Here is a 24,560-nt window from a genome sequence, read left to right on the forward strand (position 1 = left end):
CTGCCTCGTTATAGTGAATGCGCTTGAAATTTTCAGTGTGTAACAGGAGTGCAGTTTGACAGAGTCCCAGACAGGGAAGAACTGACCTGTATTCAATCCATTGAAATACTTGAGCTGTAGGATCCAACCACATGCGGGTATTACATTTGTGCTTCGAGTTCAGCGATCCACCGTCGAGCTGGGAACAAGGGACTTTTGGACGGTCCGTGTTAACGTAATTCCAAATAGTGTGTGAGCGTGTCACTGATCCCCTCTACTGCCAGTGCAACATTTATAGCAAGAGATAAATCGATTCACAACGGATTGCGTTGTGGCTGCAAGGAGAATAACCGAAATCAACAACTAACGAGCAGGGATGCCCGGAGGATACTTGTTCTATACAAAATTGAATTAAACTAAAACATTTTAACAAACAAAGAAGAAAGGACTTGCAATTATATAAAACCAATATAATACGCAAATTTCAAGATTGAATTATGCATTTGTAACTAAAACATGCTGAGAATAAAACTTGTTTTGTGAGGACCATGTCACGTAGGTCTAGAGGGTGCAACCAGCTGATCAATAATTTTGTATTTTACAGCCAGGAATGAATCAATCGGTCATGTCCGATTTCATAGTTAACTGAATAGTCTCTTGTTTCATTTTATAAAAGTGCCTCTACCCATCTATGAGTGGGTTTGTCTTTCTTTAATGTGTTTAGGACAAATTGTAAATTGGTTGTGCAAGGAGCAGGCTTGTATTTGCTGGAATAGAGAAGGTTAAGGGTTGATTAAGGACAAAGCAGCTCGCTTGATTGGCACCCCATTCAACACCTGCCCTTCGCCCAAACACCACAGAGTCAGTCTGGAGTGTCATTACATAGAATTTACAGCACAGAAACAGGCCTTTCAGCCCAACCGATCTGTGCTTGTGTTTATGCTCCGCACAAGCCTCCTCCCACCCTACTTCATCTAACCCTATCAGCACATTCTTCTATTCCCTTCTCCCTCACGCACTTATCTTAAATGCATCTATGCTATTCACCTCATGTGGTAGACTGTTTCACACTAACTGACGTAAGAAAACTCACGACGCACTTGGTTTGAGTATAAAGCAAGGCTTTAATCAACTTGTTTCAGAACATGGAGGTCTAGTTGTACTTCACTAGTTCCTGTCTTACAAAATGTCCCTGGGCAAGCTGGCCCACGCCCAAGTATTTATACTCCTTGGACAGCGCCACCAGCTGGCCGTCCAGTGTTATTTCATGAGTCGTTTCTTCATGATGATGAGATTTATAACATTCTTCCTGCCTAAAAGATTTGGAAGTCCAACAACTTCCTTCTAACAGATTAGGCCGACCACGAATAGCCGCAGTCTTTTAGGTCTTCGTTTATGGCTGGAAGGCAAGTCTCCCCGGACCGTGTCTTGGTCCCTGGGTCGCTTGATCCGTACTGGTAGATCGACAGGGCCCGTGTCGCCTTGATCGACCTGAGGGAGACTGGGGAGATCGTGACTCCGGGTACGGGTCCCCACAGGCGCAGAGCTGGCTTCATCTTGTTTGATAGCCAGGGATTGACCGGCGTCCTGGCCTCGGGTGGCCATCCCACAGGGAGCGCTCGGCTCCCTGAGTTGATCCAGTGGAGTAGCCGGCAGATCTCTTGGTGTCCCAGGTAGGGCGTCATCTTCAAAGGAGCGCAGAGTGTCGGCATCATTACTATGGGTCCCTCTATCAGTTGGGTCCGTGGGACCGGTTGGACAGGGAGCCAGATCTCGGAGTGAAACGGTGGACTCCCGGCCATCAGGGTACCGCACGTGCGCTTTTGTGGGATTCACGTCTGTTAGTTCCACCTCGTCAACAAGAGGATCGTTTTTGGAAGATCGGACGAATCTTCGGAGCAGCACAGGGCCAGGAGCTGCTAATCATGACGGTAGGGACGTCCCATGAGTGGAGCGACGCTGGAACCTGAAGAATCGCTCGTCAGGCACGACATTGGTGGACATAGAAAGAAGAGATCTGATGGAATGCAACATGTCAGGGAGCACAGTTTCCCACTGCTGGTCTGGTAGGTTGCGTGACCTCAGTGCAAGATGAACAGCATTCCAAATGATAGTGTTGTATCTCTCAACCTGTCTGTTACCGATGGGATGATACGGTGTTGTTTTACTTGTGGTGATTCCTCATTGGGAAAGATAACTTCTGAGTTCGCTTGACATGAAGGAGGGACCCCGATCAGAGTTGATGAAATTGGCCGTACCGCAAAGGGAAAAGACCTGATCGAGGCATTTGATCACTGTGGAAGTAAGCATATTGGGACAGGGGAAAGCAAAGGGAAAGCATGAATATTCGTCCACCATAGTAAGTAAGTAGGTGTTTCGCGTTGAGGAAGACAATGGCCCTTTAAAGTCAACGCTGAGTCGCTGCATAGGCTGCATAGCGTGTATGAGTGAGCCATCCGATGGACGGAAGAATTGTGGTTTTAATTCCGCACAAATTCTACAGCAGGAGCATGTTCTTTTCACATCTTCCGTAGAAAATGGGAGATTTTTAGATCGCACAAAGTGCAACATACGGGTAACGCCAGGATGGCATAAGTCAGTATGAAGATCCGCAAGAGTCGAAGTTGACATAGAAGAGCAGAATGCCCGCGTGAGGGTATCCGGGGCCACATTCTCTTTGCCGGGTCGATAATGTATGGTGTATCCAAAGGCGGCCAATTCCATCCTCCAGAGTTATATTTTGTTATTCTTGATCTTAGTGCGTTTCCAGTTATCCAGCACAAAGGCCACAGAGCGCTGATCAGTTATAAGTGTGAAATGGCGACGAGCGAGAAAATGACTCCATTTACGTACAGCTTCGATGATGGCCATAGCCTCCTTCTCGACAGGAGGATAATGGAGCTCGCTACCCTGCAAAGTTCTGGACAGAAATGCAACGGGTCGACCACCTTGATTCAAGGTAGCCGAGATCGCCACCTCCGATGCATCGCACTTGACCATGAAAGGAAGATTTTCATCAATGGAACGAAGCGTGGCTTTTTCCAGTTGTCGCTTGAGAGCTGACATAGCCGTTGCCTCCAATGGAAATGACTTCGCGTGAAGCAGGGGCTGGATCTTGTTGGAGAAGTGGGGTATTCACTTCGCATAATAGGCGAACATGCCGAGTCCCCGACAAAGAGAGCCGAGATTCGTACGGGGAGGGAGCTCCTGAAGCAGACGAAGTCACTCCGGATCCGATTTGATGACACAGTTGCCCACCCAGCAGCCAAGGATGTTGACTGATGGTACTGATTTCACAGATTTGGACTCATTTAAGGTTAAGTTGCGACAACGGAGCACGTCAAAAAATTTCTGGAGATTGGCATCATGCTCCTTCTGGTCATGACCAGCAATGGTGATATTATCTAGATATGGAAAAGTGTCCATTAAGTTCTCCTGTTTGACTAGGCTATCCATTGCCTGTTGAAAGACGGCCACCCCATTGGTGACCCCAAATGAAAGGCAACAAAACTGATAAATTGGCCTCAAAGGCCGTATACTTTTTGTCAGAGTCCTTTAATGGTACTTGATGATATGCGCTCTTTAAATCAAAAGTTGAAAATACCTTGTAGTTGGCAAGGTTATTGACCATGTCATCGATGTGTGGTAGTGGGTAGGCATCCAGGTCGGTATACTGGTTAATAGTTTGCGAGTAATCGATGCAAAAACGTTTCTTGTGTTGCTTCAGAGGATTTTTAACAACGACGACTTGAGCCCGCCGGAAGATGATACCGTCAGCTAGAAGGTGAGAGATTTCTGCCTCGATAAAGGATCGATCATCTTGGCTGAAACGTCGTGATTTAGTGACTATGGGCTTACATCGGAGGGAAAGATTGGCAAACAAGGAGGGCTCGTCAAGCGAAGCCGCCGAAAGCACACAAAATGATACTTTGGAAATAGTAAGCTCTGGCTTTGACCCTCCAAACTCGAAAGTGAGTCTTTTGTGTTGTTTCTGGAAATCCTGTCCCAGGAGCACATCACTGCATAGGTTTTTGAGCACCCCAAGCCGGGTGGAGAAATAAGTGCAGCCACTGAGAATAAGGCCGACAAGACAAAAGCCGGAAGAGTTGGTGGTCAGTGTCGTCAGAGCCATTGCAATTTCCCTGTCTGAGGGGTAAATACGCAGTTTTAACTTACTGACAGCCCGCTCACTAATGAAGCTGTCAGAGCTGCTGCGCTCAAAATGTGTCCATTTACCAAAACCTTTGTGGCTGCATGGGACAGACTTTGGGGGAAAACATAGAAACATAGAAGATAGGAGCAGGAGTAGGCCATTCGGCCCTGCTCCGCCATTCAACGAGATCATGGCTGATCATCCAAACCCTAGCACCCGGTCCCTACACCGACAGCCATCCCACCCAAGCCCTATCCCAGTAACCCCATAATCCCACGTATTTAATCCCCCCTAACACTAAGGGCCAATTTTTATCATGGCCAATCAACCTAACCCGCACATCTTTGGACTGTGGGAGGAAACCGGAGCACCCGGAGGAAACCCACGCAAACACGGGGAGAATGTGCAAACTCCACACAGACAGTCACCCGAGGCCGGATTTGAACCCGGGTCCCTGGCGCTGTGAGGCAACAGTGCTAACCACTATGCCACCGTGCTGTGATGGGAGGAGGAGCAGTTTTACCCTTGACAGCTGTAACCTTAGTAGTGGTTCTTGGGGGAGGAGCAGTTTCATAGATAGCAGCTGTAACCTTAGTAGTGGCTCTTGGGGGAGGAGCAATTTTATAGATAGTAGCTGAAAACTAACAGGAGCTCTCGACCGGTATACCTTAGAAAAGTGGCCTTTCTTACTAACAGAGGCTCTTGACTGGCATACCTTAGAAAAGTGACCTTTCTTGCTGCAATGATTGCAGGTTGCGTTACGAGCAGGACAAAATTTCCTATAATGGAACGCACCTCCACAGAAGAAACACTTCCTTCCAGATTGCCAAGATGCCGCTAGGGCACGGTCGTCATCAGTGAAGGCTTCTAGGGTAGGGTTGTCATCCGCTAGGTTAGAGTCATCGTCAGTGAGGGCTTCCACCTGAGACCTATCGAAGGAGTCATTAAAAGTGATAGCAGCAGCCCGTGCACGAGGTAAAAGATAGGTATCTGCATTCCTCTTTGCTAAGTCCAGGGAACATGCCTCGTCATAGGCAGCCTGTAACTCGAGGGTTTTATTCTCCAACAGACACTGGCGTATGAAGGGAGACGCAATCCCATTAATAAAGGAATCATAAATTAACTCCTCCTGGTACTGTCAGCTGTGACAGCTTTAAGATTACAATCCTTGCTGAGCCTGCGAAGTTTCTGAAGGAATTCGTCAAGTGATTCCCCGGGTTGTTGTCAAGTTGTGGCCAGTAGATGCCGAGCAAAAATTTAGTTTGGGGCCTTAACATATAGTCGCTGTAATATTAGGATAGCAGAGTCATAGTCTACACAGTCTTTGATATAGTCAAACACATGAGGAGATACATAATTGGCAAGTATCTCTAATTTATCAGGAACATTCTCACCACACACCCTGAGGAAGTTGCTGAAGGTACGATACCAGTGTTTCCATACCTTAGCAGTTTTAGGTGAATTCGGGTCCAGGTCAAGACAGGCGGGTCTGAGTAGTTTGTCCATGATGGATTGATTACTACGTTGGAGTTCCCTTCTGCAGTTGAAGTCATAGCTGGCTGTTCCCGAAATCACTCAGAGCGTGGAGTCGATATCAAGTTGATTAAATTGAGGTAAGAAAACTCACTATGCACTTGGTTTGAGTATAAAGTAAGGCTTTAATCAACTTGTTTCAAAACATGGAGGTCTAGTTGTCCTTCACTAGTTCCTGTTTACAAAATGTCCCTGGGCAAGCTGGACCCACGCCCGAGTATTTATACTCCTTGGACGGCACCACCAGCTGGCCGTCCAGTGTTATTTCATGAGTCGTTTCTTCATGATGATGAGATTTATAACACTAACCACTCTCTGGGTAAAGAAGTTTCTCCTGCATTTATTAGTGACTATCTTATATTTACTCCCCACAAGTGGAAACATTTTCTCTATGGCTACAAGGCAGTCACATGTCACACAGACAGCTAGGGGACTTTATGATTTATTTGGTTTATCTGGTAATATTGAAAACGATAGTGCAGCATTTGCCAAGTGTTCGCCAAAACTTAGGTCAAATTTTACCTGGTAACATTAATCGCGCCACAGACAGGAGAAATTTAGTGCTGATATAGTACTTTTGCTCTGTGTCCCTGGGCTTTGCCTGTTTGCAGTGACACAGAGCAAAAATTTTACACTAGCACTAAATTGGGCAAGGGTAGGGTGGGGGGGAGGGAGAATATATACACTGTCCTGTAGCATCAGCATGTTTCATACCTCCATTAGTGTAAACACCGCATGGTTCATAGCCTCACCCTCGCAGTGTAAACACTGCACAGCTCATACCCTCATTCTCACAGTGCACTCACAGACCAAATCGCCTATGATTTGAAAGATGCCCCCTCAGTGCCATATCTGAGCTAAAGGCAGTAGCCAGAAGGCCTTAATCTTAGTGGCTCGGAGCACAGGGTGAGAGGCCTATGATTGTGCATTGATTCTCTTCATAACTTGGAGGCACACAGCCCAAGGCAGATGTTTCCGTGGGTTTTACAAATAGACTGAAAGAGGAAAAACAAAGGCGGATGCTTCCTCTCAGTCACCCATAGAAGAAAATCTACCCTTATAGTTTTGTTCTGGATGGAGGAGCTAAAATGGGCCAATGAGCCTTCTTTATCCATATTCATCTTGTGGTATAATTTGTAATGCCCAAAATTAACTTACCAGAATTCAAGGGCTTGGTGGATGCACTCTCTTTCTCCTTCTTGAGGTTGCTATTCTTTTCAGTAGCCAACAGTGCTTTTTTCCTGTGCCACATCGCCATGGTTGTCCTTCCTTTATTGTTCTTTTTTTAAGACTACCTTTAAATATGCCACCATTTTGAAACACTTCTTTATGCCTCAGCACCCTCTTAATTAATGAAATCTTGTTAATTTTATTTTGGGGCTATTTCAAGCCAGACATTGATGTCCAGCAACTGTCAGCAATTTGTTTGTGCAGCCAATAATTTCCTCTTAACTTTTAATGACCTGATTAACTAGACTATGAAACATCCATGTCTTAAAATAAATAATGATTTTCCATGTCATATTCATACCTTTACTGCCATTGGAATCTATGTCACCGCTGTGGGTGATTTTGAATTAAGCCGTTTCATTTATATCATTACACCCAACTTTCCACAAGACAGATAACTCCCCATTAGCAATATTTTACATGTGCAAATGCAGAAAATACCATACCGTGGTTTGGTGGCAACTGCCAAATTTAACTAGATGTCATTGATGTTTTGATCACTGGCTAAATGAGGCCAATCATTACAGTCGCTTACCTTTAAAGGAGAGCTCAACCTTCCCCATCTTGATTGCAGAGTCAAGGCAAAGTCCCATCAGGTGCGTGGTGATTTCTACAAGAAGGTGAAAGGGAATTAAGGGTTACGGGGAGCGGGCAGGAATTTGGACATGAGTCTAGGTTCAGATCGGTCATGGCCCTGTGGGTAGCGGAGCGGGCCCAGGGGCCGTGTAGCCTGATCCTGCTCCTATTTCGTGTGTCTAATTCTGTTAGATGCAGGAGATGGTTCTGTGATAGTGGATTGGCAGTTAGGATCAGATCAGCCATGATCTTATTGAATGGCGGAGCAGGCTCGAGTGGCCGATTGGCCTACTCCTGCTCCTATTTCTTATGTTCTTATGTTCTTAAAACTGTGCAATGTGATACCGCAAGCTGCTTTTGCATCCCCCAGCAGTGATATTGGTCAAGGCCTTAGAGTGAATCATCTGCCCAGCTAATTCACCGGATAAAATATGGTTGATCCACACTATGCTGTTGTAGAACGCCCATCCAAAATATTGCAGTTGAATTGGGGGGGGGGGAGGGGAGGTGGGGGAGTCGAGGCGGGGGGGGGGAAGCAAGGCATCTTTGTGTTTGCTTTCTTCAGTAAACACTGGGCAACATTCCCCAAAGTGATGTCCTAACTATTTAGCCAGCAATTTTGCAAACAACTTTCCGGTGAGCTTAATCTAATATTAGTACCGAGAGCCTTACAGGTCCTTGTGTTCACTGTCACCATTATTATTTTCAAGAGGTAGAAGGGCTTACTTTTCAAAATACTGTAGTACTAACAGTGTTGGCAATGCTGTAGTATATATTAATATGTAAAAGGGTTGCGTCCATGTGAGAGGAACCATGTGGTACTAGTGAAGTAATTCATTTCACGAGTGCCACTGAGCGAGAAAAGATTTTTAATCTGAACTGTACAGTTTTCATGTGTATTAACAAAATCAAATCAAAAGGCAGAGAGCACAATTACTGGTGTCACAAAAGAGCCATATCTGAATTTCCTGATCAGGGAGTCAGGTGGAACATCTGAGATTTGTAACGATATCCATTATTTTACACCACTGAAGATGAGGTGCTAATTTGAATTGTAGAGGTCCTAGTGATCAAACACATATATTTAAAAAAATTACAGCATATACACACGTACTTTGTAATAATGCAACCTTTTGGAAGAATTCACTATCTTAGTTATGCCTGGCCTCATTTAGTCACTGACAGTTGTGTTCGGTGTGAAGGCACACCTCGGCATCAGTTAATACTTAGCTTGTTAATAATGAACTTTCACTGTGCGTTGACCTGCATTTCCACATTTTTAACAAGGTAAAGGTAATAAAGTAACTTTTAAAATGATAATTACTGTAGGGAGAATTCCACTGTGGTATCTGGATAATACTGAGTGGATCCAAAGCTGAATAAATATACAATAAAGTTTGTGCACAACAAAATACGCCACTTGTTCATCATTTAGGGAGCACAGTCCCATATTAATTTGATTTATTTACTAACAAAACATGTACAGGCAAATCAATTATTTGGATTTTTTTTCATATGTTAATACACAAAAAATGGCATCAAAATGGTTTTAAAATAAATCAGATGTATACGGTTCAGCTCAGTCTTTTAGAAGAGAACCTGGACTGGACTAGAGCAGACTGGGCAATCTGAAACTAAAAAGTGGTTCGATTCATTCCAACAGAAAAAAATGTAGACGACTGTCACAGATTTGGCCCTGGGCGTTGCTGGGAGCATCGACACATTTGGAGAAACTGGGTACCAAAAGACAAGTCAGGACTGGTTAAAATACAAGGTCCGAACTGCCTGACCACCAGAGATTTTTGTCAACTACTAACACATTTAAAAAACTTTTAACCACTAAACATTCAACAACAAAAAAGACAGAAACACCCCTTAAAACCGTAACAAATTTTAAATTCAAGTTCTCCACAGATACAAAAATGATAAACATTTACCCCAAATAAATGTAGGAGTTGTGTTGCTAGAAATGCATTACATTTTAAACAATTTTTAAAAAGCGCTGTATGAATTTCATTGAAATAGCGTGAATAAAAACAGCAAATTTAGTAACCAGCATCTGGAAAAGGCAATTCTGATGAAGGGTCCCAGACCTGAAACGTTAACTCTGTTTCTCGCTCCACGGATGCTGCCTGGCCTGCTGAGTGTTTCCAGCATTTTCTGTTGTTATTTCTGCAAAAGTGAGGTGTGTACATGTGCTCAAACTCAGGGCTCAGGCCATCAGTTCCTAGAGTCTCAATTCTGGAATTTTGCAACTCACTTTCCCCAGCGCACAGCTGCCTGTGATGTACACCATAGTCTCATCGAGGGGCAGAGGGTTGGATCAATACAGTGGTTATATCACCACACTGACAGTAGAGTAAAGGCCAAAAATAAATATGGTTGTGTAACAAGAGCTGCTGTTTCTGATTTAGGTCAGCATCCCTGAAGAATATCTGCAATTTGCTTTGTGTCTGTCATTGCACCACAGGCTTCCTTGCGTGTCCCTGGTTCACACTATCTATGTGCACTAAAGTAATCCCTCACAATTGAGAAGAGACTGCCTGGTATTTTTGCTGTCAGTACAATGAAACCTGTCAAGAATGATTATACTCAGGTCAGACTTTGCTGCATTTTGTAAGCAGATGTAGCCCAATACAGATTCAAATACAGATTTAAATATGATTCATTGATGTATCTTTGGGTCATACGTAAAGGAGGCAGGTCACCATACGGAGGTGACCTTTAACACAGGTTTTACTAACATTCTCTAAGTACTCTTATTCTATTGATAAAAATAAAATATACATCTTTTCATCCCTTTTTTCTCTTAATGGAAAACAAAATGTTAGCTTCCTTCATTACTTTCCACAGGAGCAACTCCTGTTAAACAAGCAATTGAATTTTCTACACACATACTTTATCATACTCACAAGTTACCAATGCATCACTAGTTACTTATATAAATGTAAGAGTTTTGATAGTTCCCATATATCAAACGTATCCTGTGAGACATGTAGGATGGTTGGAGGCCATGCAGCACTTTGTGCCCTGCCACTTTCAGACTGGAATTCTTCTCATCCCAAACAATTAAAGACTATAAACAAGTCACTGAATTGCAGAGGCCACAACTCCTTAATTTGTGAAATTAAACTTTATATCACTTTAATGCAGGGAGGGGATCCTGGATAAGCCTTCATTCAACCTCTGAACGAATTTGAAAATGCTGTTTACAAGTGATAATATTTAATATACCTTTAATCTCTACCTCCTACAATTCATAAAACACCCTATAACATCACTGTGAATAAGAGGTGTATGCCACATTGTAAACAAGGATAATTTTTACAAATCTGCATACCTGGCATGATCTTTGGCCGCTGCGAGCACAGCTCCAGTACTGTGGAGTGCGTGCCATTACAATTGATAGACAGAAAATAATGGGAAGCATATGCCCAAATTCCTACTATGTGTACTCAGCCAGTAAAGATCCTTGCCGGAAAAGCAATTTAGTAAAATTACCTGTCACCTATTCAGTCAGACCAGCTTTGGGCAAGTAAACATCCTACACGTGCACTGTTATTGGCTGTCAAAAATCACGACACCCATTATCATAATAAATTCTTCTCAAGAATTGTCTTTTGGCCACTTCTACATAAAATAGGCAAGTCATTTCCAATCTAAGGTGTTCTATTAATATGGTAGCTGCAGAATGATGTCCTGCAAGTGCTGTAAACATGTTAGGTTTCAAGTATGAGAAAGGTCACCCCTCTAGTGCATTTACACACCCATCATGGCATATAATCATATTTTTAATAACCCCAGTGTTTTTGTGTCCATTAGTTTCTTCGGGCAACATGCGATTGACTAGCTGAAAATTTAAGAGGTGCAGTGCATTCTAGATATATTTATAAATTAGACATAGAAATAGATCAGTCCACAATCAAACCCAGGATGCATTGTAAGGGAAAGGAGTAAGGCTTCCATGGACAACGTTCAAATTTGTTTTTCACAGAGAGTTACACTGTCTGCATACCGAAATTTATAATCCAAATTGCATCACAATAAATAAATCCATTAGTTTAGATCTTACAATTAGCAATATGTAAACAACAGTTATTTTAAATGGGTTAATGCCAATGTTAACATAACACCTATTGGAAAAGATCTAGATAATTGAGTGCTCTGGCATCCCTTAATTATATTTCCCAAGTTAGCTATACTCTCCACATGATATCCTGTGTCACCAGGCAACATGGACCTATCTCCCTACAATATACCATTACAGCCAGGGAATACAAAGATGTGCATCACCTCTATACTGGCTGAGATCAAAGTGAAACATCTCCTGCTCAAGCTGATCAATCTATTATCACACCAAAGAACATCAACCCACGCCAATGCTAATACCACGAGGACAGAGGCCTGGAAATTGGACAGAGATTCTGGATCAAACTGCCAGAGAGGCAAAGACCACCAACTAGACCACCAGAGTATCAGAAGGAGACTGCCAACTAGATTAATAGGGCAGATATAATAAGGACCAAGTGTATACTGGAATAATAAAAAAAAAGCATGATACTTACAGAGACCCAAAAAAATGACTGGACTACAATGGTAATTTGGGAAATGGTGCTGCATATGTTTAGGGGTGCTGTCTGTCCTGAAAAAGTGACTGATGTTTTCAAATCTGAATATGGCCAAACTTTAGATATTCACTCAGTTAATCCCAATTATTCCAATCTGGTCACATTGGGTGCAGAATTCAGTTTGTTGCTCATCCCTTCAAAAGTGTGGCTATTTGAGTACTGTGAGATTGCAATTTCAGTACTGGGAGTGGAAAAGCCTACCAGCACCCTCAGCATAACAAAAATAGGTCAAATTAAAGGGAGGTCACATATTCAGCATCGGACAGCTTACCAAAAAATAAAGCAGTTCTCTACTCATTCTTCTCTTTCTCTAAATTGAAGCCAAAACACAAGTTGCGATGTGATGATGATTAATAAAAGATAAGCTAAATGTACAAGTAATGCCAGTGGGAAAGTGTTGAGAGTAGATTACTGGCACTGTGCGAAGTTGAGCAGGTTGTGGGAAATGATTGTTGCAACTGGCCTTCAGGAGCTGTGATGCGCATCTCGTCATCACCTGCCAGCATTACTGTACATTTAAAAAAACATTATGACCAATCCATTTCCCTCCCTATTGTTTAAGGAGCAGGAGACAGGAAGATGTTGAATATGATGGCAAATACTAGGCAAGCAACATAGGCCAAAATTGAAGCCCAAAATCTGGGATCTTTTAAGAGCTTCTGGTCGTAGCAGCTGAAAACCACATAGCCAATGGTCATTCCAGCTAGGCCGCCTGCAATGTGAGCCACAAAGGACACCTACAGGAAGTAGAAGCATAATGTTAGAACAAATGATTGTTTTTAATTTTAGAATAACATGGTGAAAAAACATAATCACGTGGTAACAGATTTTGGACTCAATATAATTCCTGCAAATCAATCTATTGAGCTCAGCACTTATTCTAATTGGCAGCATGAACTTTTCATTTGTTCTACAAAAAGAAGACGAATTTGCTGCTCTACTTTCACTTTCACACACTGTCACCGGATCTTGGCAGCAGCAGTCGGGAGGGATGGCTGCCATAGAAACCTTGTGCTATATTGTCCTCCATTTGCTGTGTTAGTGAAAAGGTTGATGTAAGTATAAAGTAGTCTTCCACTTTACACACATGCTAACATTGGTGAATGATGAAAAACATACGTCTTGTGTGAAAGCAGCTATTCTCTGACCACCCCACCCCACCTAAAATGTTATTACTGGCAAATAAACTTATTTACATTTATTTTGTATTTTGAGCTGTCGAAAGACCGTCACCGCATTGTTCCAAAATGGAATTGTTGCTTGTGGGACAAGTTTTCATCCCTGTTTTTTTTCTCTTGCGTAGACATACAAACTGGGATCCTTTAAGAGTTTCCAATGGATCAGTGGATAAGTGCAGCACATGGTGTGATACGGAGCCATAAAGACTAGATCGGTCCCAAGTTCAGTCTCCAGTCAGTACTAAGTTATTTGATCTCAGCCCAGGTGGTCCTGCAATTGGCCTCATGCCAAAAATCAGCGCCAGTGTTTCTTTTTCCAGTTCCGACGAAGGGTCACAGACCTGAAACGTTAACTCTGTTTCTCTCTCCACAGATGCTGCCTGGCCTGCTGAGTGTTTCCAGCATTTTCTGTTATTTCAGTGTTTCTATTGATTGCTATCTGGAAACCTTTGCTGAAAAGTCCATCTAAGAGGACATAAAGTGAGGACTAAGTTGAGCTCGGCTGTGATGCCTTCCATAGATGAACAGCCTAAGGAACCTGACCACCTTGGAGAATGACCACTTGGATGATGCTCCATTCTTGAATGTGTTGGATAATATCCCAGCACATAGAAGAGGAGGGGAGGAAAGAAGAGAAAACTATGGGAGAAACAGTGCAACTACAGCAAAAAAGGTATGGAGGCAAATCCCTGAGCCCCAGTTTCTATTAGACTGCTGGGTAATCAGAAATGATGTGGCTCCTAATTTAAGGTAAGCTGCTTGTTTAGAGTGACGCTACACAACATCAGCACTATCGTTTGTGGGGAAATCACTACTCAGTGTGCTATTGCTGAAGGCAAATAAGAAAAGCATTATTGCACACTTTGGGTCATGCCTATTATTCGATAAGAAATGCAGCCTTTAAACTTTTATGTGGCACAATATTGCATATTATTCTCATCCATTCACAATTCATACTTGAATAGCTTTGCTCTTACCTTCTGTATGTGCTTGTGGTTCAGTTTGTTAAAGCAGAGGTTAAAGAAACTCTCAGCAGAAGGGAATCACAGCAGCAAGGAAGGAAAGCCAGAAAAATGTTAATCGATCTCAAAAAAAGCAGAAAAAAAGAAAGACAGAATGAGAGGGGAAGAAAGTTGATAAGATACACTGCGGTAACCACCAGAACATTTCCAAGCAATTAAAGCCAGTTACCAAACCATTCATATTTATTTCTTCACAACATTCTGGGCTGTGAATCTTGCAGGAACCCGAGCTCCACAACTGATTATTAAAATCAGATATTGTCGAAGGTTCTGTTGCCTCTCACAGCATCAAGGAGCAGCACATCGTTCATTATATAGCATAAAAGACAGAAAAGTCAGCTTGGAGAACTAGGTTGTACTGCAGGTTAACACTATGGGTAATTTTGACTTTGGATTATAGTGTACAATGTGCAATAGCAGCTCGGCCACCCGTTAAACACTTCAATGGAAGCAAAAATCATCCAAAGTCAAAATGACTCCAATTGTCCTTTCTCTCCTAGACAGTGGGTGCAAAACCAACTCAAACTGATGCGATGAAGGTCTCTTCTATCAGTACCCTAAGGGAAATAAGTTTACAAAGTCTTTGCCATTCAGGCGGCACCTAGGAGGAGCGTTACATTAGGATTAAGAGCTCACACTTGGCATACTGGTGCTAAAGATTTAAAGGCCTGCAGCAGTTTAAAGGGGCTACAACACAAAACTTAGTTTAGTATACCGCTAAGAATTTTCTTCATGTAAAAATGTCAGAGGCCTGCTGCAGGGCATAGAGTCCCCACTTGTGGATTCTGATGTTGAAATGCTGCTTCAGGAGGTCAGGTTCAGAAGGGAGACGCTCTTTGCAAATGACAAAAGGAGGGCCTCAAGAAGAGCTGCTGCAGATAAGTGGAAGGAGACGGTCAGTTCCAATTCCACCTTTTGACACACGGCCATTCAATATCTCAAAAAGTTTATTGGCCTTGCTAAGAGAAGTCAGTTACACGTTCTAAAAATGCACAGCTCTGTGCATGTCTGCCACTTGCAACCAGCTTCCCCTCGCTGTTTTAAAGTGCTGGAAAAGCCTACAGCAATGCCATGAGGTAACACACCCTTTATGCCCTCAGCCTGCACCTGGAAGTCCTACAGAAGCCCACTATTTTCCACTCTCAAGTGGGCTCCCAGTCAAAGATGGTTAGGATGCCTAGAGCTTGGGCACAATATTCAAATTAAGCTGATCCTGGTCAGTGTTCGTGCCATTGGGTGGCTGCAAGTCCTGCCCTGCCACACTTGCATGCATGGAATGTAACTGCTAGCCTGGATTTTACTGCAAGTCATAGGAAGAAAAGGTTATTCGCACTGTATACATTCTTTCTTCAAGAAGGCAACCCATAAATGCTGGAAGGGACTGGTGACAAACTGCAGACCACCAAACTCATCAACAAGGACTCCCTCCATTCCCTCTCCTGCTCTTGTCCCAGGAAGTAATGGTGGAGGGGAACCACCAATAGGAAAGCTGTTTGTGTCGTGTCTGAAGGAGGGCCCAACACAGCAGAAAGACAGACTGTACAGTAGTGGGCAGAAATTTTAAAAAAATCTATAATCATTGGGAAATACACATTCTGCAAAGCTTTAAAATATCTGTTTGGATCTTTACGTTTACTTCCACCTTTTTCCTCGCGCCTAGCAAGCCTAGGTGACCATTGTATACAGATGTGATTACTGCTCAGCATAAATGAGGCAGTAATGACAGAAAATGGAACATAAGAACATAAGAAATAGGAGCAGGAGTAGGCCAATCGGCCCCTCGAGCCTGCTCCACCATTCAATAAGATCATGGCTGATCTGATCCTAACCTCAAATCTTCTATCACTCTGCATCCACCCGAACCCATGTGATCTCCCGGGAGAGGCGAAAAACCAGATAAAGACCCAATGGCCAATTTGGGAGAAAAAAATCTGGGAAATTCCTCTCCGACCCATCTAGGCGATCGAAATTCTTCCAGGAGATCACTCTGTCCCTATATTTTCTACAGTACTTACCTTCTGTAAAGGCGATCTCCACCCCAGCCAGGAACATGAATAAAACCATCTCCTGAAATCTAACACAGAATTAGAACACAGTAGGAGCAGAACCAGGCTACACGGCCACAGGGCCATGACCATTCCGAACCTAGACTCATGTCCAATTTCCTGCCCGCTCCCCGTAACCCTTAATTCCCTTTACTTCTAGGAAACTATCTATTTCTGTTTTAAATTTATTTAATGATGTAGCTTCCACAGCTTTCTGGGGCAGCAAATTCCACAAACCTACCACCCTCTGAGTGAAGAAGTTTCTCCTCATCTCAGTTTTGAAAGAGCAGCCCCTTATTTTAAGATTATGCCCCCTAGTTCTAGTTTCACCCATCATTGGGAACATCCTCACCGCATCCACCCGATCAAGCCCCTTCACAATCTTATATGTTTCAATAAGATCGCCTCTCATTCTTCTGAACTCCAATGAGTAGAGTCCCAATCTACTCAACCTCTCCTCATATGACCACCCCTTCATCCCCGGGATTAACCGAGTGAACCTTCTTTGTACTGACTCGAGAGCAAGTATGTCTTTTCTTAAGTATGGACACCAAAACTGTATGCAATATTCCAGGTGCGGTCTCACCAATACCTTGTACAACTGCAGCAATACCTCCCTGTTTTTATATTCCATCCCCCTAGCAATAAAAGCCAACATTCCATTGGCCTTCTTGATCACTTGCTGCACCTGCATACTAACTTTTTGAGTTTCGTGCACCAGGACCCCAAAATGGACCCACCGTGTAATAACTGTCTCGTTTATATATGTTCACCCAACTTAGAGTGGGCATTTCTGCCAGCTGCTAGAAATGACACTGGAAAGTTGAGCAGTGGCTAAAGTGGGTGTAAAGCCCCCATTTCCCACCTGGGCCTGCCCTTCACCTGTTAAGAGGAGGAAGATCCAAGCTGGGTGTCAAAAGTGGAAAAATCACATCTACAATGCAAAAACATCAGAAAAGTGTGGCAATGAAAAGACCGAGCCAGCAGCTTACAGGATAGGCGTATACTCAAACATTTTCCTACCACCAAAAGGCCATCCAGTGTCAGACTCCAGGTTATCAATCTAACTTTACAACCTACCTCATTCATCCTTGACTGACTGTATTCCACAATTGGTAGTCCAACTGGGACCATACGCCCTGAATATAGACTGCTTTTGAGAACTGTAACCTTCACACACAAGAGGGTTCCAGATCAAACCAAGGCGCAATAATACCTTTATTCTATAAAAGCTTCATTTTCCCTGTCAACACTGCATGTGAAAAACGTCCACTCAAACAGTCTCTTGGTGCGTCTTGGCTATTTTGTACCTTTGCAAGCGTGTTTTTAAACAAATAAAACAGCATTAAAAAAGCAAACAAAGCACTGGGGTTCCTTTCTAGAGGGATAGAATTGAAAAGCAGAGAAGTTATGTTAAATTTGTATAGCACCTTTGTTAGAACACACTTGGAGTACTGTGCACAGTTCTGTTCTCCATATTATAAAAAGGGTACAGAGGCACTGGAGAAGGTGTAATAAAGATTTACTAGAATGATACCAGAACGAAGAAGTTATACCTATCAGGAAAGATTGAACAGGCTGGGGCTCTTTTCTCTAGAAAAGAGAAGACTGAGGGGTGACCTGATAGAGATCTTTAAGATTATGAAAGGGTTTGATAGGGTAGACGTAGAGATGTTTGCACTTGCAGGCGAGCCCAGAACTAGGGGCCATAAATATAATAGAGTCACTAATAAATCCAATAGGGAATTCAGGAGAAACTTCTTCATCCAGAGAGTGGTTATAATGTGGAACTCACTACCACAGGGAGTAGTTGAGATGAACAGCATAGTTGCATTTAAGGAGAAGCTAGATAAGCACATGAGGGAGAAGGGAGTAGGATATGTTGATGGGGTTAGATGACGAGGGGTGGGAGGAGGCTCATGTGGAGCATAAACACTGGCATGGACCTGTTGGGCTGAATGGCCTGTTTCTGCGCTGTTAATACTTTGTAACCACAGCTCCACTTTTGCCATGGACAGAAGCAATATTATTAATTTCACAATTTATCTTTTTTTACAAAGAGAAATTAAGCCAATCCTTTTGAATAGGAGACATATTTGCTTCCAGTACATAATTTTATGGCAAAGGTGGATGATGTGCCATCGATAACTCAAAGACAAGGAGTTTAAGGATTCAACTAAAGGCTTTTAATCACTAAGAACTTTGCAGGTCTTTACACATCGGGTTCGCCTGCTAGAATGACTCATACAGCTCTTGAGACCTTTATATGGCAAAAGACAGGGGCGTAGCCAATACACACAATAGGAAAAAGGGGGCGGTACACACACAATACAAAGCAGGTAAAACACAGGGGGTGATGAAGGCATATATTTCATCACATTCACCCCTTCTACAGATTTAGTCTGTCCGGGGGTGTGATAGTCCTTCCTGAACGTCGCAACAGTACCTCGGGTTCCGACCGGGAGTCCGTGGTGCCCTCCTTGGCATACCCATGTGTTGGGGGTGTTGCAGGTACTTCTGGGGGTGGTAAGCCTGGGGGTGGTGGTGGTTCTTCTGGGGGTGGTAGTGATGGGTCGTCGTCGTCGTCGCTTCCTGCCGAGGCGAGGTCCTTTATGGACACGGTGTCCTCACGCCCGTCGGCGTGCTTGACGTACGCATACTGTGGGTTTGCATGGAGTAGGTGTACTGCCTCCACGAGTGGATCCATTTTGTGGCCCCTCACATGCTTTCGTAATAGGACGGTCCCTGGGGTGGAGAGCCACGAGGGTAGGGACACTCCTGAGGTTGATTTGCGGGGAAAAACAAACATCTTCTCGTGAGGAGTGGCGTTAGTAGCAGTACACAGTAGCGACCTTATCGAGTGGAGCACGTCTGGGAGGACCTCTTGCCAGCGGGAGGTGGGGAGGCCTTTAGACCTTAGTGCTAAGGTTCTCCCTCTCCACTTGCCCATTACCCCGGGGGTTATAACTAGTGGTCCGACTCGTGGCTATCCCCTTCGACAGCAGGTATTGGCGCAGTTCGTCGCTCATGAACGACGCCCCCCTGTCAGTGTGGATGTAGTTGGGCATGCCGAACGTGCAAAACAGGTTGCTGAGGCACTTGATGACCGTGGCACTGGTCATGTCTGGGCAGGGGTAGGTGAATGGGAAGCGGGAGTACTCGTCCACAATGTTGAGAAAGTACACATTGCGGTCGGTGGAGGGGAGTGGTCCCTTGAAATCTAAGCTCAGGCGCTCGAATGGCCGTGTAGCTTTGATCAGGTGGGCTCGGTCAGGCCTGAAAAAATGGGGCTTGCATTCCGCACAGGTGCGGCAGTCCCTGGTCATAGACCGGACCTCCTCGATAGAATAGGGCAGGTTACGGGATTTTATAAAGTGGAATAGCCGGGTGACCCCCGGGTGGCAGAGGCCATTGTGGAGGCCCTGTAGCCTGTCCCCCTGGATGGTGGCACACATCCCTCGTGATAGGGCGTCGGGGGATTCGTTGAGGGCCCCTGGCCTATATATTATGTCGTACTCAAATGTGGAGAGTTTGATCCGCCACCTGAGAATTTTGTCGTTCTTGATCTTCCCCCTCTGTTTGGTGTTAAACATGAAGGCTACCGACCGCTGGTCGGTAAGCAGGGTGAAGCGTTTGCCGGCTAGGTAGTGCCTCCAGTGCCGCACTGCCTCCACTATGGCCTGGGCCTCCTTCTCTACCGAGGAGTGCCTGATCTCGGGCCCTTGGAGGGTTCTTGAGAAAAAGGCTACGGGCCGCCCATCCTGGTTGAGGGTGGCTGCTAAGGCGAAGTCGGACGCATCGCTTTCGACCTGGAAAGGGATGTTTTCATCCACTGCCCGCAGCGCGGCCTTCTCAATGTCATGTTTAATGCTGTTGAAGGCGGCGTGGGCCTCGGCCGTGAGCGGGAAGGATGTTGATTTCAGGAGGGGACGGGCCTTGTCGGAATAATTGGGGACCCATTGGGCGTAATAGGAGAAGAACCCCAGGCACCTTTTCAGGGCCTTGGGAGTGTTTGGTAGGGGTAGCTCCCGTAGGGGGCGCAATCGGTCGGGGTCCGGACCGATTTCCCCGTTTTCCACCACGCAGCCCAGGATACAGAGGCGCGTGGTGCTAAAGACACACTTATCCTCGTTGTAGGTGAGATTGAGTCTGAGGGCGGTTTTCAGAAATCTCGCGAGGTTCGAGTCGTGGTCTTGCTGGTCGTGGCCGCAGATGGTGACTGTGGTGATTATTCTTGTTTTATAAGAAGCATTGTAATTGGTTGCCTGTTTTCCTGCCTTGAGATATATGCTGTAAACTTATTGGTTAGTTGATTCCATGTGACCTGTGGTGGCCATCTTAAATTCAGTTTTCTACAGTTTGGTTGAGACTGGGTGCTCAACATGTACTTGCTGGTTTTTTAAGGTTAATAAAGCCTAGCTTTTGAAAGGCAATCTATTCTTTATTTCAGTGACGTTGTCTAGGTATGGGTAGGTGGCTGTTAACTGGTTCTCATCGACCATGCGGTCCATCTCCCGCTGGAAGACCGAGACCCCATTCGTTACCCCAAAGGGGACTCTGAGGAAGTGGTAGAGGCGTCCGTTCGCCTCGAAGGCGGTGTATGGACGGTCCTCCGGCCTAATGGGGAGCTGGTGGTATGCCGATTTTAGGTCGATGGTGGAAAACACCCGGTATTGCGCGATTTGGCTAACCATATCCGCTATGCGGGGCAGAGGGTAGGCGTCTAGCTGGGTGTATAGATTAACCGTCTGGCTATAATCTATCACCATCCGCTTCTTTTCGCTACCCTTAACTACTACTACCTGGGCGCGCCACGGGCTGGTACTGCATTCGATGATACCCTCCCGCTTGAGTCTTTCTACTTCTGACGCAATGAACCATCTATCCTCCCAGCTGTACCGCCTACTCTTGGTCGCTATGGGTCGACAGTTGGGTGCGAGGTTGGCGAACAGAGAGGGGGGCTTGACCTTCAGGGTAGCCAGACCGCACACTGTGAGGGGCGGCTGGGACCCACCGTAGGTAAGCGTGATACTTTGGTGGTGGCACTGGAAGTCCAGACCCAAGATCACGCTCACACAGAGATCTGGCATTATCAATAGTTTAAAATCTCTGTAATCAGTGCCTTTTACCGATAGCATAACCGCGCAGAAACCTGTGATTTTTGAGGTATGAGTCTTATCAGTCATGGCGATTTTGCCCTGTGTGGGGACTATCGTTAGTGAAAGTCGTTTTACCAGGCTAGGATGAATAAAGCTTTCAGTGCTCCCGCAGTCAATCAAGCATTTAACCTTGTTCCCGTTTACCTCTATGTCCATCATCGATTTAGACAACGGATGCGGCCTGGATTGATCCACTGTGATCGAGGCCACCAGTGGGTCCTGGAGGTCCGTGTAGTCGGGGCAAGATGGTGGACTCCATGAGGGTGGACAAGATGGTTTCCAAGATGGCCGCTCCCACGGCGCGCACGCGGCGGTGGTGGAGTTGGAGGCGGGGTTTCCTCTGCAGACTTTGCTGAAATGTCCTTTCTTCCCGCATTTAAAACAGGTGGTGCCCTTCGCTGGGCACAGATGCCTGGAGTGTTTGTCCTGGCCGCAGAAGTAGCATTTCGGGCCCCGATGCATCGCGGCAGTAGTGGGGCTCCTGGGTGGGGGCTGGGGCTCCGATGGTGCTGGGCTGGCCTGAGACTTGGGAGGTGAAGATGGCTTCCAAGATGGCGGCCCCCACGGCGCGCACGAGGCGGAGTGGGCCGCGTGGCCTGGGGAACAGGATTCAGAGTTCCTCTGGGCCATATCCAACGATCGCGCTATACCCATAGCCTGTTTTAAGTCCAGTCCCTCCTTTTCAAACAGCTTCTGCCGAATGTAATTTGAGCTGAGGCCTGCAATAAAGGAGTCTCGGATCAGCTCCTCCATGTACACGGTGGCAGACACGGCCTTACAGTTACAGTCTCTGCCCAGTACTTTTAGGCTTAGCATAAAGTCCTCTAGTGACTCAACATGCCGCTGCGTGCGAGTAGTCAGAAGATGCCTGGCGTACACCTCGTTTATTGGCCGCACATAGTGGGCCTTCAGAATGGTGCAGGCATCCCCGTAGCTGGTGGCGTCTTGGATGAGAGGGGAGACCCGATGGCTCACCCAGTTTCGCAGGATTCCCAGTTTCACGTCTCCGGTGGCGGCTGCTATGGCGGTGGATGAGTTTGCAATGAAAAATTCGAAGCATTGGAACCAGTGTCCGAACTGTGTGGCTGCGTCTGAGGCATGGGAGTCCAGATCCAAGCGCTCTGGTTTCAGGAGTCGATCCATCTTGTTGTTTTAGTGATTAAAATTGATGTGCCATCGATAACTCAAAGACAAGGAGTTTAAGGATTCAACTAAAGGCTTTTAATCACTAAGAACTTTGCAGGTCTTTACACATCAGGTTCGCCTGCTAGAATGACTCATACAGCTCTTGAGACCTTTATATGGCAAAAGACAGGGGCGTAGCCAATACACACAATAGGAAAAAGGGGGCAGTACACACACAATACAAAGCAGGTAAAACACAGGGGGTGATGAAGGCATATATTTCATCACAGTGGAAAAGAAACATTGAATAGCAGACATGAAACACTGATATGTCCCGATATGGACTGGAATGTCCCTTCCACACCAAGCTTCGGGATTTTGGCCAATACTGGAAAAGTTAGGTGAAGGACAAGGGGATTTGCTGTTAGACACCACTCTCAGATTTGCGCAACTCCCAGTTCAGACAATACCTTGAAGGAAATTCAAGTCACAAGCCAAAAACTACAATCAATAACCCTCCCCCTCTTCGTCTACCATCACTTCCTGGTAACCGAGTTGCACAGCCCATTCTGCAGTTACCACTGTCGTGTTTCAATATGCCATAAGCCAAAGAAGAAAGAGCTGGTGTTTATATATTGCCTTTCATGATCTCAGGGTGCCACAAAGCGCTTCCCAGTAGTACTTTTGAAGAATAGTCATTCTTGTTATGTAGGTAAGCGCAGTAACCAATTTACACACAGCAAGATCCCACAGACAGCAATGACCAGATAACCTGTTTTAGTGATGTTGGTTGAGTGATAAATGTTGGCCAGGACAATGGGACAACTCTCCTGATCTTCTTCAAATAGTGCCATGGGATCCCTTACTTCCACCCGAGAAGGCAGACGGGGCCTCAGTTCAACGTTTCATCTGAAAGATGGCACCTCGTACGGTGCAGCACTCCCTTAGTAGTGCACTGAAGAATAAGTCTAGATGTGCTCAAGTCTCTGGAGTGGGGCTTGAACCCAGAACCGTCTGACTCAGATTACCACTAATCCAAGGCTGTCATATGCCATTGTTACCAAGCACTAGTTTGCTCTCTGTTAAACAAATAGTTGGTTTCATTCTTAGGTTAAGCCATTAAAGATTGTGTGCAAGAATGCATCAGTATTGAGAGGTTAGAACAGACATCTACAATACTTACACGGAAGCCATGTCCTTCAACAAGGAACCTTCTGTATAGGGCAAACCCCACATCAGTGCCCACTGCAAATAAATATATTAAAATTATTAATTTTATACTTATCATTTAATAACCAGAAAATATAGGCTAATGACAACAGTAAACTAAATTTAAAATATTTCAGATGTAGGGTTCCCAGAACATGGTCAATACAGAAACTTGAGGTGAAATCATTCATGGCAGAAATATTTAAATAAACCTGCGTGCCAAGCATATGGAATTGCGTGTTTCCAATTGAATAACTGGATGGAACGTAGAGAGAATTACATGCAATGAGAGATTAAATTTCACCATTCAGATTAAATGAATGCTACTTATTCATACACAATTAAGGACACCTCATTTGATACTCCAGATTTGATATGATGTCAGTTAATCCCCCCCCACAGAACACAATAGCAGTAGTATAACGTTACTGAAAGCTGCAAAGGATTTTATCCCAATATTGTCTGACTATAGAGTAGCTGTTAGCTACACCTCTACAGCCAGGAATTCCCCTTCGTCCCAGGTCATGACATCTTTATGAAGTCAAATGATCAAGGCAAGAAATTGGGGGCGGGGGGAACTATAAAACAGTAATACAACATTTAAAACACTTACCTATAATCAAAATAAAGGCCAATCTGAAAATACCAAACAGTGGCACCATTTGTTTAAAATTCTGGAATGAAACAAATAAAAATATTATGGAGCTACAGTTATTTTTAACT

At 44.7% G+C, this 24,560-nt stretch overlaps 1 protein-coding gene across 1 annotated transcript in view; it reads right to left on the reverse strand.

The window, feature by feature from the left end:
• Window positions 1-8,323: 8,323 nt before the first annotated feature.
• Window positions 8,324-24,560, reverse strand: part of rhbdl2 (rhomboid, veinlet-like 2 (Drosophila)) — a 90,516-nt gene continuing 74,279 nt past the window's right edge. The window contains exons 6-8 of the mRNA XM_085962490.1: window positions 24,451-24,511; window positions 23,812-23,873; window positions 8,324-12,836 (exon numbers count right to left, since the gene is read on the reverse strand). Coding sequence (XP_085818616.1) covers window positions 12,657-12,836; window positions 23,812-23,873; window positions 24,451-24,511 — 303 coding nt within the window. The 3' untranslated portion in view covers window positions 8,324-12,656. The remainder of the gene's footprint in view (window positions 12,837-23,811; window positions 23,874-24,450; window positions 24,512-24,560) is intronic.

The sequence above is a fragment of the Somniosus microcephalus genome, chromosome 20, assembly GCF_052327205.1.
Source record: "Somniosus microcephalus isolate GS21.2 chromosome 20, FLI_Smic_1.0, whole genome shotgun sequence".
Taxonomy (NCBI): Eukaryota; Metazoa; Chordata; class Chondrichthyes; order Squaliformes; family Somniosidae; genus Somniosus; species Somniosus microcephalus.